Below are 15245 nucleotides of genomic sequence, written 5' to 3'. Positions count from 1 at the left end.
TTGTGGATGTCCAGTAAGAAAGACAAAAATAACGCAATCTTACCAATAAAGAGCATATACAATTGGACGCACTCTAGTAGCCACCGGACCAGAGAGAGAACTGAAAAGTAGTTCCGGTAATCGCTTGAGCATACTCGTCTTAAAGAAGCAGTAGGATGCAAACATTTCTCCACGCGGAATGAGAGATGGTCGTTACGTTGACATCAACAGAAAAGGCACGGAACTCATCGGTTGTGTCGTTCGTGATTTATGATCGATGAAAAAAAAAAAAAAAAAAAGAGAGAGAAGAAGAAAAGAACAACAAAACACGATTTACTCTTCCTCTCCTTTTCAAGATGGCCGACAATACGGAGCGTGCTCCCATTGGTCTCCACAAACAATTCGTCTAGTTGTTGATGGAGACCCTCTGAGGAGACGCGTCCAACGCCTCCTGGGAGGGCTCGGTTAATTAACACCACCAAGAGACAAAGCCTGATCGCCTGAGCGACAGAACCTAGCAATTACGAGTTCGCCAATTACGACCGTAGCTATGGAGACGAGCCGCCATGAGCCGCGTTGACAGCCACTGGTAGCCAGAGAAAGCCTGTGCTTCAAAACGGTTGGCTGTCATCTTGGCCGTCTGCTGCCATTGGTGGACTTTATGTCTGAAAGCGTCTGAGCAAAACCCAGGAACCCCAGGAAACCCTTAGAAGTCGGCCCAGGACGCACATTCCCCCAGGACGTCAGTCGTGACGTTGCCCACATCTATGAGGCCGACAACGGCGAGCCGTTTCCCCATCACCACCACCTTGGTGCACTTTATACAGTTATACGTGCGAAGGAGAGGGCGGAGGCATTAGGAAGTATCTGCCTATTTAGGTCGCCTGTGTTGGGTTCGCCATGCTGAAAGGCGATAAAAAATCAACAAGAATGAAATATTTAAACAATGTAACGTCTTGCGAGTGCTAAAAACTTGGTCACGTCGCGCCTGCCCGCGCTAATGCTGTCCTGTATGGACCGAAGACTATAGTCTGTGCATGATTCGCGTCACTGAAAAAAAAAAAAAAAAAAGCATAGTATCGCCTTATCGTTATACTATATCACCTATACGCAATTCTTTCGCGCCGACACTATTCGCCACTCCAGCTGGCCTGTTCACCAGCTAAGGGACCGCAGTAGCAGCACTCAATAAAGGGTATAGTAACACGTACCTGTCGCTCGATATGTTTCACGGTGACCCGAAACGAGGCCGCAACTTCCCTCCGTGTCCAACGGAGTTTCAAGCTTACACAAAAACAACAACAAGCACTGCTCAGTTCCGCAGTGCAAAAATACGGCGGAGAAGAACATTCGGTGCCGAGAAGGAGAAGAGAAAAAAGATACTATCCCATGAGCGGCGTGACCGAAAACAACGAAGACAGTGGGAGACGACTTCCTATAGTTATGTTATTTTTATAATTCTTGAAGCGTGTCTCGTGGAAGAAGTCATGAAGCAGGTTGATTCATTCATCTGTAATGCTTCTTTTCTCCGCCATCTTGAAGACGACGCGAGCGCCTCTAGAGATAGTTGGAGAGGCGAATAGTCTACCAGTCCACGGAACAACATTAGCGCGGGTAGGCGCTATAGGTGCACGTGATCAAGCCTTTCTTCTTCTTTTTTTGCATTTGAAAGACGTTACACTCTTTATTTAATTCTCGTTGATACTTCATTGTCATTCAGCATGGCGTACCCAACTCTCGCAGGACGCACAAGCAAATGCCTCTGTATAGGCGCGCGTGTAGGTGCACTCGTCTTGTGTCAGGTGATACACTTTCAGATTTCGCGCACGTTCTTCCGTACGAGGAAAGAACTCAAATCAAGGCGAGCGCTGTACACAGACACGCTCTACAAATTACCAATTCACACCTCTGCCCTATAAGACAAATAATTAAAAAGTTGGCTGATGAATTAATTGCGACTAATTAATTAATAAACCACAATGAAAAAAATACATAGGCCATTAGAACACGCGACTCCTCACAATAGTCTACAGTTTCCATTCGGTTTTGACGCACCGTGTCTTTATTTTCTTTTCTTTTTTTTTGGACTTCGATGCGCGTTCGGTTAGACACCCTGTATAATTCAACTATAGGTAGCGCTTTCGCAGCTGACTGATCCGAGGCAAAATACGCTGATCATTGTAGGTGTTGTCATATCCGGGAACAGCCTTCAATGACCTTTCTCGGTGGCTCGATCACTTAATCTCCGCAAAGGTGCTATGATAATATGCGCTCTGTGCTATGAAGTACGTATACACGTATACTTACCGGCCCTACAGCATTTAGCAGAGCAGCTTTGCGACTCTCTCAGTCGCTGAACACCCAGGACCTCCCAAAGTCCAGTCACTCGCAGGACCGTGATGACTCCCTGGGTAGCTTGCCACCCAGAATAATAATAATAATAATAATAACTATCAAAACGACAACAACAACAACAACAACTGAACTTTCGCGAAAGACGACCCAACGCTGTCCCAAAACCACACAGTAAACCTTCTTACACTTTTTTGGTGTAAATGGGTTGTCCCATGGCGCACACCTTTTTGGTGTTGCCTTTACACTCAAATGATGGGTGTTTTCCAATACACCCTTTAGTTCAGTGTATTCCTAATAAGACACTGTTATAATGGGCGTTTAAAAACAAAAACACCCTTAAAAGGGGAGTATTCTATTGAAAACACCTTTTATGATGGAATTATTTGCTAGCAAATATTCCCTCACAAATAGTGTAATAGAAGCTTTCGCGGCAGCATGCCGAGACCAGTGGCCGAGACATACAGTTCGATGTTCTGCTGCTTGCTTCGAGTGCTGCTTGCTTCTATGGCAAGCAGCACTGTGAACACGGCACACTTCAAGCCGTGGTTCCATCGTAGAACCTAAACCGGAGCGCAATGCGTCGCAGGCACGTCTTGTTAGCTTGGTAACACTGTGGGACCAACGTGAGTGCCGAGGCTTGAAGAGACCTCGGGCACCTTCGGTATGTAATGGCATCATGGTGGAACACCAACCACTCAGTATACGAGGCATCAATCACGGCACCCATCGTATGCGAAGTAAGCGCTGTATCCACTAGGCCAGGAGCCCAACCACTCAGTAGCCCATATTGGCGTGTCGGATGGATCATATACTGAAATACGATTTGTTGGGGCACGATCGTTGCATGTGGTGTGGCGGGAAACGTTTGTGATGGTGACAGGAATGCGTTTTTGCAAGTAACACCCACGCTTGCAACGAGTCAAAGATGTAAGCTAAATTTCGAACATCGCTTCCTGTCAAATAATGTGTTTTTAACTCAGGTTATAGTCTATAACATAATTACTTGGTGAGCGGAGCTGTGAAACCGGCATAATTTTTCTCTCACGAAATAAAACATCATTTTTAACACCATAGTCCAAATTCAAGTAGGGTGTAAAAAAGGTGCATTTGACGGCAAACACCAGTTTCAACACCCCACTTTACGCCCTTAATGATCGACATTGGATAAAACGTGGTGTATGTCAATATTACACCTTTAGTAATGCTCTTCTTGCAGCCATTGCGGAATAGAAAAGGGTGTTTTTATAAGAATACACCTTTTTTGAGCAAATAAAGGTGTAAAATGATTTACTGTGCATGCATGAAAAAAGCTCTCACACCTGAGAATATGGCAAAATATGCACTTTCACTCGAAATATGCCACAACGTGCAAAACATGCATTTATATGCACCATAGAACCCTTCTGATCTGTCTAAAAAAACAGAAAATCAAAAAAAAAAAAAATCAAATCATTGCTGATCCATAGGTGGACCCGACGGAAATGCGTTAGCATTAAACTTGAAAACCCTTTGGGAACCCGCCGCCACAGCCCTTCAACGACACTTCACAAACGCTACACATGTCACACGACCCTCCACAACGCTAACGCAAGACAGCATCCGCAGGCAACCGAGCCTTTCAGGCTTCCTCTGATTCAGCTTGGCGGCGCCGCCTCGTACACTCTAAGAAAAAAAAAAAAAAGGAGTGAAACGGGGAGTAATTGCAGCTTCTACTCCCCTAGTCTGCAATTACTCTCCATTTTAGTCCCCCAACCCGACATTTAGTCCCGACATTTACTCCCCAGGACTGCGAATTGTCACTGAACTTCGCGAATGGTCTCCTGAATGCAACAGTCTACGTAAATATGTGCCCTTGGTCAATCTGAACGACATCAGGCTGTGTAACTCAGACAACGTAGCAATTTTCCAGCCACACAGAGTAAGAAACAGTTAGCGCATTTTTCTTCGCAAATTGTACCCTATGCATGGCGCAAGATTTTATATCACTCGGTATATCACGGTTGACGGTTCTCTTCAAAGTATTTTCATGCATGCACACGAATTATGTACCTGGGACACTTACAACAGCGCGTGAAATGCAGTATCCACACTGTGACATTCATTTAGTCCCGTGCATTTACTCCCGAAAGAGTCTATTTTTTGTGGCAATGCATTTAGTCCCCAAAAGGAGTAAAAGTACTCCTTTTTTTCTTAGAGTGTAGCGCCGCCGCTCCTTCGCGCAGCTTCCATAACCCATTCGTGCGCACGCGCGACCGACGATGGACATTTGGTGGCTTACTGTCACATGACTACGAGTACTTTATGAGATATTGATCTAAAATGTTAGTCCGACAACATTTTTGTGTGTGAGACTACAAACCTCACTATGTAGGCTGAAAACCAATAAGGCCGAGCTATCGAAAGTCGGAAGCCACCAAGAAATGAAAAGTATATTCAAAAGTCACAAGGGTACTACATAAGATAGTTCCAAAAAGTTGAGATTAGGCCAAGTATCGGGATTTCATGTGCTAAATGCTTTTTTTTGTCTCTAAAATAACTTTTTATGCCATTGTGAGATGTGTTTCATGAACCGTGCAGAACCATGGCGCTTGTATATTCTTGGACGCGCAGGAGCCTGCGACATCATTGTTTCTTTCTTTCGCCTGCACAACCACGATACTTTTGTCCTGTACACCCGGTGCACACGCCCGTATGCGTAGAAATCAAAGCGCACTAAGAAGTTCATGCGCCTAAATGTCCCTGTGCACCCAAAAAGTTCGATACTGTCGAAACACTCGATATTATCGATAGTTTTCAGTGACTATCGATTGTCGAACTATCGAATGAACCAGAATTTCCATAGCATCGCATAGTTTTTCGGACTGTGCGTATCGATAGTATCAGGTTCGGATTCAGTCTCGCTTAAAACCTTTTAGAAAAAAAGGCAGGTGAGGAAACACCACGGAAGATGACTTAAGAGAAAATGTCATATAAAAAAAGTAAAGGTATAATGGAATAAAGGAAATATATAAAACTATCGTGGTCGTGACGTATATAGGCCACACCTCCGAATTTTGCTCCTCCCAGAAAACTATCACTACTTTATTCACTCCGAATTTTAAAACTTAGCTTCTTTCTTTTGAAAACGAAACTTCCGGCGAAATTTGCATTTCGTTCCTGCATGCATGCCATCAGTAGTTTGCTCAATGGACCATTCCCATATTCGCGTCGCCCCTGGCGACGGAATGTGGAACGCCGTGTCTTTCCCCCCAATAACGGTGACGCGCTTTTCGGACTGGCACGTTATGTGGGAAAGTAGCAAGAGAAGATTGGAAGAAGAATGCGGAAAGAGTGAAAGCGCGTATACTATATCTCAGCTCCTTCCGATTTTCACATTGTTTTCGAAGCGATTACATGCAAGTGGGCGTATGCAATATCACTTGTGGTTCCTGCGTTAACAGCATCGCACTAACTTTCGTTGCAGTTCATCTGTTCTTGTGTTTCAACAGTGTTGGGATAGCATCATTGAATCACACACACTGATGTGGAGTGCGAGTGGCCACCCACGATATTTGCACACTGAACGAATTGTGTAAGTAAAAATTACCTGGCAAGATGTAATCTTTATCACGAAAGTGTTTAGAGCAGACAAGCATCGTTCTGGTGACGGTTTTCCCGATGCGAAGGCGATGCTGTATTCATGCTTTGCGGTGATTTGTTCCATGCTGTGGCTGGTCGGGGGGATTGTCGATCGTTACCGTGTGGGAAGTGACGGAAAGATACTGATTTGTCTTTTCGTCTGGCAGATAGACACTGCGGTACACTCTTAAAAATGAACTTCACCGCATAGCACACTTCTAGCCAACCACTATATCGAATGATATCGTTATCTGCCCTGATTTGTTGAAAACGGGAGGCGTACGCCTTTTTTGCGACACTTATGCGGTTCATAATTGTCACAAAAAAGGCGTACGCCTCCCGTTTTCAACGAACCAGGGGGCTTAATCGCTTCATCGTCGTTACGGTCGTTACAAGCTAACGAGTGGCGGGAAATTCAAAAAGGTGGGCACGTGACACATTGCGCGTGACGTGTACCACGGCCTTCACGTATCGCGCGAAGAGCGCCGTGCACGTATTTTATGACGTGGCCACCTTTTTAAATTTCCCGCCCCCCTTTTTGAATTTCCCGCCACTCGTTAGCTTGTAACGACCGTAACGACGATGAAGCGATTAAGAGGGCAGATAACGATATCATTTGAGATTATGGTTGGCTAGGAGCGTGCTATGCGGTGAAGTTCAAGATCTGCCTTTGATCCTGATCTCTGTTTAAGAGTGTACGCTACAGAATTCCTTCGACGCAAGTTTTCTGTTATGTGGACACATGCCGCACGCAAAACGCGCGCAATGTCTTCTGTACCATCGAAGGGTACCTGTCTACTACGTCGGGACCTGTTTTCAGCAGTTATAAACTTGCGCGCTAGGTGGCGTCCGTCTTGCTGGAGTTGCCAATAGCCCTCTACCGAATAAACGTCACCGTGACGTATTCATGACGTCGGTTGACAAAGCGAAGTCCAAACAGTGCAGACGGAGAACACTGCTGTTTCACAAAGCCGTATTCCTTCACGAAGGTCAAGGGTTGCGTCTTTCTATTAATGCTACACACAAACGAGGTCACGTTTTTAGACGCTTTAGTGTCTCAATTCGTATTCCCAGTCCACCGTGGAAAGAAAGGGCGGCTTCACGCAAGGGCTGGTTGTATCGTCTCTAAAGTCAATGTCGTAATCCTGTGCAGAATATGGTTAGTTATTACGACTTAATTCGCCATTGTTTTGTATAGAGACATCACGTGCACTCCGAGAGAAACTTGTGCCGTTCAGATTCCTGAAGATGGAAGTGCCCGGTAGCCATGTTTAGAAAGGGCTGCCGAAAAGACAGGGTTGCCAGTGGAATGGAACAGAACAAGGCCATACAACTAGTAATATGTAAAGAATTGCATACAAACCTTACAATATGAAAATATATATTGAGACGTGGCATATTCTTGTGACTTATTTAATTTTTGCCGTATAGTAATTCCAGTCTACCAAGTTGGCGGCGCTGTTGTGCCGTCTGACGTCACTTGTTTGTAAACAGGGATAGGTCTATTAAATTTTAGTTTTGTCCCTGCAAATCAAGTGTTCCTTCACTCCGAATTTAAAATTTGGGCAGGTTTCTTTTGAAAACGAAACCTTCAGAACTCGCGTTTCGCTCCTGCAAATTATATTTCCATATTTTATTTCCTAATTTTTCATTTCGACATGCTTCTATTAGAAGTGAAACCTTCGGAAGTCCCGTTTCGCTCCAGCAACCGATCAATACTTCGTTCACTGCGCGTTTAAAAATTTAGCACGTTTCTTTTGAGAAACATCCGGTAATCGAGGGCTGCGTGTCGCAAATCCCGCCGCTGTCTGATTGATTGATTCGTAAAAGAAAAGACAAAAATTGGCATGTTAGTGCCGAGCCACTCGGGACTGGCTACTCCAGGACGCGTTATTCAGAACAGAAGAAAGGGAAACTACACAAATCTATACACACTTTGAAACGTGGTAGATGAAAACATCACCACAAAACTTAATCAAAACTTAAGCACCACAATCAACAGTGTAAGAGAGTTCACATGTGAAATCTCAATGCACAAAAAACACAGAGCGTCACAGAGTCGCCGCTGTCTGACTACCATACACAGCGGCTGCCATACTTCAATTGTTCTAAATGTATGTCATATACAGTACCATTTGTGACGAGAGAGAATTCCGAGTCCTCCATCTGTATCTTCTGCACAAGAAAAGAGCACCATGTATATACAGCTAGCATATACAGGGTGTCCACGCTAAGTGTGAACAGATTTTTTAAAAATATATATAACACTTTTTCCAAGATGAAATCAATTGCAATATAGCATATGCTGAAGGGCACTCCCTAGCAGGGCATTAGCAAAGTCCAAAGGCAATGTCTTAATTAACTTCCATTAATTAACTTTTTAATTATAAAAGCTACAAAGTTGTCCCAATGAGAACATCTGTTCCTTTCGGTCACCTGATATCGTAGCCGTTTTCAGAACAAAAATCCGTTCGATAGATCGCCCGCAAAAAATTCGTGAAGGCACGCCATTTTTTGCTTTATTTTGTTCATTGCGCTTCTTAGAAGACGCGTATTTCCTTCATCCCCAACGGGAGAGGGGGAAGGAACCCCTACGACGCGCTTGGTGGCTCAGGGGTCCAACGAGAAGGAGGATCCAAAAGGGTTACGTGACAGCGTGAAAAAGCATCCAACGCGAAGAAGGGTCCAATGCGAGACGGAGGATGCAACGTGAAGAACACTCCAACAGGAAGAAGGACCCAATGCAAGACGGAGGATCCAACGTATGTGAGGGTCATGGAGGGCGATGTCCTCCTTCTCCAGCCGGGGGCGACGTCTTCCTTTGAAAGAACGGAACGGAACCTCCTCCATGACAAAGAACGGAAGGGGATACAGAGGAAGAAAACCACATTTCTTTCCAAACACGATTCATTAACTATACGCTCGTCGCTTCGACTGTCCTTTTGTACAGTTGGGCTGTGGTGGCCGCGCACAGCGGACGTGGACAGCGCACGTTTGACGCGTCTGACATATAATCCCTACAATGCCTGCAAACAAAGCACGTGGAACTGACTCACCTCTTGTCCGCAAGTGTTTATCACAGAGACTGTACTAGCACGGGCCACTTTCAGAATGCTGAATCCGCACTTCCTCGAGTGATAAACCGTCTAAAATGCCTACCGGAATAAAATGCGTTGACAGGAAGCGGAATAACTGCAGACCGGGTGGGATATGAAGTGAGATATCTCGATGAGCAAGTTACAAAGTGTGCGTTGGAAAGAAGCCATAAAGGCGTCCGAAGAGAATATGACCAGGCCTCCACCGCTCCCCGCATTTGCGGCAGTAGAAAAATAAAATCACGTCACAGTCACGTGGTATTTCATCGTCAGGCATCATGACGGATGCCCATTGGCCGAAGGAGGATGCGCGCTCCGGGATTGGTTGATAAAGTTTCGAAATATCTGACAGCTCACTTTTCGCGGGCGGTCTGGGCGGCCTGGTCTGGGCCGTCTGGGCAGTCGGCCAAGCGGGCAGCTCCAAGTAAGGTCGCTGCGTCTTCGCGGCTCGCCGATGTCGGTTGACCACAACGACCAAAGAGGAAGTGTATGCGCGGGTTTGTTCGTGAGTTATAGTGACTCTGGCCATGTACTGATCTCCGATAAACTGTCAACCTACGGACATTCTTGCCGGGTCGGAACTGGAATGCTTGGTGAGCTGACGCCTGAGGAACACTTTCGAGCGCTGTCGCATTTTCAAACACAGTGACTAAGAAGAGAGTGTTCGTAACGACAAAAGTATTTCCCGTGACTGTTTGACCTACGGTGCAACGCCGAAACGAATGAGAAGAAGATGCTCATCTGTGAAACGCACGCACTCGTGGACTTCGCTCGCCCCCAGAAGTAGACCGTGTGTGTGTTTTGCAAGTTCGAACTTGGTTTGGCTGCTGTCTATTCAAGGAACGAAACGTCCTGTACGCACGGTGAATACATGAGTCAAACATTTGAGTTTACACGTTGCATCAATAAATATGTATTTAACCTATCAAAAATATCTTAGTTATTTTGGAATAACGGGCGCTAGGTATGAAAACCAGTAGAAGTCAATGGCAGCCAGGGCCGGCCGAAAGCCGAGCCAAACGGAGAGGTTGCTGATTGGTTGGCTGCTGGGCATCACGACGCATTTTCATTGGTCGTATGTCCAGTGTTGCCTGAATTATCTCAAACTATGGGCTCTATGGGGAGATGTGGGCGCCTGATATGACCTTTACGGGATACGAGATGTACTTGACTGAAGAGGGTTACCGTGAGATAACCGTAAACATAGTCAGTAGGGCTTCGTTCGACGTAAGAGAAAATAATAGAGACCCAAGCAGCAAAATGTACTGAAAGTCGAGTGCAATAGGGGTGGACGGGTAGGCGGAAGGCCTTGAACAAACTCGTGAAACTAAAGAACACTGATAAGACACATACCGTCCACCCCTGTTGCACCCGACTTTCAGTACATTGTGCTGCTTGGGGAGTGTAGTAGATCGAAAGTTGTTCAAGGTAACAGTACCGCAAATATGATAAGCTAATCGCTCTATTTGGTGTTCTCGATAACAGTTCCAAAAGCGAGATAAGCCACTCGCTCTGTTTCTTTCAAATAGGGGGGGGGGGATATATTTATTAGACGAAAAGGAAAAAAAAAAAAAAACGGGGGAAAGGTCAGCCAAACGAGACGTCGGCTTGCTATTCCAGAAATAAATAAATAAATAAAGAAAGAAAATTAAGAAATAAGAAAAAGAATTAGGAAGGAATAAAAAGAAAAAGAATTAGGAATTAAGGATAAACTAACAAACGGTGAAAGAAGGATGAGGTAGATTAAAGACAAAGGTGACAAAAAAAAAGATGACTAACAAACGTTGAAAGAACGATGAGATGGATCACAGGAGATGACTTTAAAGGGAAAGCATGAGGTTAATGCGTCGAGGGTGAGAGTGGGGCACAGAAGAATGAGATTGCACGACTGAGTTTACAGGCTGTCCATAAGACCTGAACCTCTCAAGAAAGTCAGAACTGCTTTGGTCACAGACCGCTGTGTGTGATCTCGTACTGGGCCGAGCAGAGTGGCCAGAGAAAAGTCCGTGCACCGCAGCTCGAGTACGCGTCGTCTTAGCGTTGCTCGAGGGGTGTCGAATCTGTGACAGTCGAGGAGAAAGCTTCAACAGCGCAAGTGGGGCATTTGGGCGAATGGAGAAGACCCATTTTACAGAGAAGTAGAGGTGTCCTGGCGGCATTAAGGCGTAGTCGGTGTAGAATGGACGTTTCTTGACGCGAGCAGTGGCGTGTGGCAACGAAATCCATCGACGGGTCGATGGACCGGAGATGGTCGTTCAGTCGGACAGCATCCTCTTGAAACTGCCGAGTGCCGTTATGACGGAGTCGCTGTGTCTGTAACCGACACGATGAGGCTGAAAGTGGTATGAGACAGTTATTGGAGGTGCCGTCCCCATGTGCCCGACGTGCTAAGGCGTCTGCGCGGGTGTTTCTGTGCAGACTGGTGTGACTGGGTACCCATTGGAAGCACAGGCTATGACCAAAGGATAGAAGTCTGTTGTATATTGCGACTATCATGGTGTCTAGGCCGCCGATTGTTCTAGAACAATAATTTGCTAGAACTTCTAGCGCTACCTTACTGTCCGTGAACACAACCCAAGCGCCAGGCGGTGATACCACTATGTGGTTCAACGCGGTCAGTATGACGAAGAGCTCGGACTCAGTAGATGACGTTTCGTAGGGGAGCTTGTGCGCCACTTCAAGGTTTTCATGTGGCATATAAAAGGCTGCAATTCCGCCTTGAGACACTGATCCATCAGTGTACACAGGGAGTCGTTGAGAGTACGCTGAGTTAAGGTGCTCCAGTGTAAGTTGGTGAGCAACAACGGGAGGTACAGAGTTCTTCTTCAGAAGACCAGGAATGTGGTCACATACAGGAGGCCTGCGAAGAGTCCACATTGGCGGGGCATAGGAAAGCACTGATGGTGTGGTGGGGAGGTGCATTTTCAGGCGGTCAACAGCTATACCAATGCTGGAGTCCGGACAGTCAATACCAATGAGCCGAAGATGATGGTAAGGATGCTGTGTGAGGTACCGCGCATACATCCGGAGTGTTTCCACGTCTCGTAGAACGCCTGCTGGTGTTTCGCGTGCCTCTGCCGGGACAGAATAGGTCTCTGTCGTTCTAGGAACTCCCAAACAGACGCGGAGGCTTCGGGCCTGAATATTGAGAAGCTCACGCTCTCCGGATATACTGAGGCCGTGTAGAATAGGCAGGCCGTACCGCAATGTGCCCAGAATCAACGCTGTGTGCACGTGACGGAGGTCAGCGCATGAAGGGCCCCACGACGATCCAGCAACGCAACGGGTGACATATAAATCCCATAGATTGACACACAATCTGGCCACTGCCAGCCACTCTGCTCGGCCCAGTGCGACTTCCCACACAGCGGTCTTGATGTTCCTGAGCGACACAGGTCTCATGCACAGCCTGTGAAGTCGTCTTGTCACCTCATTCGTCAGTGCCACACCCTCACCATCATGCACATTACACTCATATTTTTAAAAAAATCTCATTTGTCTTTAGTCTAGCTATCTCATCCTTTTTTCACGTTTTGTCAGTTTATCCTTTATTTCCTAATTATTTTCTCTTTTATTTATATTTTTATGCGGAACAGCAAGCCGACATACCGTTAGGGTTCGGCTGACCTGCCCTCCTTCTTTCCTATGTTTTAATAAATATTCCCCCCCCCCCCCCCCCCCACCGTGCAGTGGACAATCTCGGCGCCTCAAACAGAGTTGGCAGACCTCATGTCTGATTATAATGACGTTAACTGCATCGGTGACGCTCGAGTGGCATCCGACTGACTTACAAGAGATCCTGTACCACTTTAAGTTACGTTACTTTCCGTTACTTCTGCGTCTTAGCTACAAATGAAATTAAAGTCTACGTCATATGGAACACCAGGTAATGTGAGGAAAGTATACAACATCACGTGGTCGGCGTCGCCTCTCACGTCTCAACTAAAATTGTAGATATAATTTATATGGTAAGGGGGTAAAGGGGGTAAAAGTATTTTGCCGCGTTAGATCCAGTCCTCGATTGGCCTTGTCTCACGTTATCAAAGTCGATGAACTAGTTAAGACCTTCCCCGTGTCCTATGATGTGCATTACTGTCGCCGTGCGATGATGTGCTATTATTATTGCCAGAAACAAAACGTTGCTTATCCTCAACGACGTTGAGGAAGAGCTGAAACATTGTACAAGAAATTGCGTACAAAGAAACATTGTGAATGCTGCGGTTAAACCTGCAAAAAAATTGTGGCGTTCAAACGCTGCAACTGTAACTACCTGGTGGCTGTGTACCGAGTAATAGTGCAAGTCCAAACTGAAAGGCAGGACGTGGAAACAGAATTTCAAATTAGATTTTGGGATAAGAATAAGTAAACCACAACCTTTATGCATACACTGAACGCAAATACTGAGAGGCAAAAAAAAAAAACAAAAAACAAAAAAAAAACGAAAAAATGGCACGGGAGGTTTCTGTGGTTCAAACCCCCCGAAAGCGTACCTTTGGTACCTTTGGGAGAGGGAAAACGAGGGTAAATACTCTCCCCCATTTACGGTTCCCGAAGAAACCCCTTCCGAAATATTTTTCTGCCTATGTTACAGGCCGGTATAGGTCTTGTTCACAACAACAACAACAACAACAACAACAACAACAACTTTATTTGAATGATGATAATGAGCGGGTCCTGTTCGCTACGACGACAATAGAGCCAGTGCAAATCGGACTGCAGAGAACATGGTAGGCATCTGCTAGGTATCATAATTATAGGCTACTCCAGAGAAGAGTAAGCTCACGGATTTTCAGCGGTAGTCGTCAATGCAAACTAAACAGGAGAGACAGCAACCGAACACAACGACCGTCACCAATTTGGTCGTCAACGGCGTGAAAGCGAAGTGACAGAGCGTCATATTGCAGTTGTTGGAGATGTCTTCGAACTCCGGCACGTAGACGCGGTTCGTCTGCACACACACACAACCTTCCTACAACAAACAAAAAAAAAAAAGAAAAGAAAAAGGAAAGGAAGAAAAGAAAAGAAAAACCGCCGGGAAGAGTGGGCGAAAGAAGAGCGGTAGAGAAATGGACACGCCAAGCCCCCACTTTCGCTTCGCAAGGACGCGTCGGTCCTGCGAAGAACGCACTGTGGGGTTGGTGGAGCGCGATCCTCTCTCTTCCTCCCGAACCTGGGAACGTTTTCATATGGACACCGCTCGAGAGCAATGCACTAGAAAGGCTGAACGCGGAAAGCCGTTGGGGGGGGGGGGGGGGGGATATATTTATTAGACGAAAAGGAAAAAAAAAACGGGGAAAGGTCAGCCAAACGGGACGTCGGCTTGGTATTCCAGAAATAAGAAATAATAATAAATAAATAAAAAGAAAAGATAAGAAGTAAAGAAAGAAAGAAATAGGAAGGCATAAGAAAGAATTAAAGGAAGAAAATTAAGAAATAAGAAATAAAGAAAAAGAATTTGGAAATAACGAAAAACTAACAGATGATCAAAGAAGGATGAGGTAGATTAATGACAAAGATGACAAAAAAAAAGATGACTAACAAACGGTGAAGGAATGATGAGATGAATCACAGAAGAAGAATGAGATTTCACGACTGAGTTCACAGGCTGTTCATCAGATCTGAATCTCTCAAGAAAGTCAGAACTGCTTTGGTCACAGACCGCTGTGTGTGATCTCGTACTGGGCCGAGCAGAGTGGCCAGAGAAAAGTCCGTGCACCGCAGCTCGAGTAGGCGTCGTCTCAACGTGGCTCGAGGGGTGTCGAATCTGTGACAGTCGAGAAGAAGGTGTGGGACATCAGCTACAACAGTGCAAGTGGGGCATTTGGGCGACTGGAGAAGACCCATTTTACAGAGGAGTAGAGGTGTCCTGGCGGCATTAAGGCGTAGTCGGTGTAGAATGGACGTTTCTTGACGCGAGCAGTGGTGTGTGGCAACGAAATCCATCGACGGGTCGATAAACTGGAGATGGTCGTTCAGTCGGACAGCGTCCTCTTGAAACGGCCGAGTGCCGTTATAACGGAGTCGGAAAGCCGTTGGCTCATGAAGCATAGAGACTGGAAACGGTAATACTGCTGGATGTTCAATAGATTGGTTTCCGCAATGGTCTCCGATTGGTCTCCTGCCTGCGAAGCTGGAAGAGAGCCACCCTGGCAGCGCCTATATAAGAAAACAAGGTCTTCACAGAGAGGTCATAGTGGA

The 15245-nt window shown here is 45.9% G+C and overlaps 1 protein-coding gene across 4 annotated transcripts in view; it reads right to left on the bottom strand.

Annotated features, from left to right (window-relative positions):
- LOC135394774 (uncharacterized) overlaps nucleotides 1-15245 on the bottom strand; it is a 50218-nt gene that overhangs the window by 5963 nt on the left and 29010 nt on the right. The window contains exons 1-5 of one of the 4 annotated variants that reach the window (XM_064625746.1): nucleotides 9009-9425; nucleotides 8601-8771; nucleotides 8085-8127; nucleotides 2287-2394; nucleotides 44-100 (exon numbers count right to left, since the gene is read on the bottom strand). In XM_064625746.1, the coding sequence (XP_064481816.1) occupies nucleotides 44-100; nucleotides 2287-2394; nucleotides 8085-8127; nucleotides 8601-8729 (337 nt within the window). In that variant the 5' untranslated portion in view covers nucleotides 8730-8771; nucleotides 9009-9425. Of the gene's footprint in view, nucleotides 1-43; nucleotides 101-2286; nucleotides 2395-6588; nucleotides 8128-8600; nucleotides 8772-9008; nucleotides 9426-15245 lie in introns of those variants that run through there. The other 3 variants (XM_064625745.1, XM_064625744.1, XM_064625742.1) reach the window with 3 other exon arrangements.

The sequence above is a fragment of the Ornithodoros turicata genome, chromosome 5 (assembly GCF_037126465.1).
Source record: "Ornithodoros turicata isolate Travis chromosome 5, ASM3712646v1, whole genome shotgun sequence".
Lineage (NCBI taxonomy): Eukaryota > Metazoa > Arthropoda > Arachnida > Ixodida > Argasidae > Ornithodoros > Ornithodoros turicata.
The sequence above is the reverse complement of the archived record's forward strand: the minus strand, read 5'-3'. Positions and strand labels throughout refer to the sequence as shown.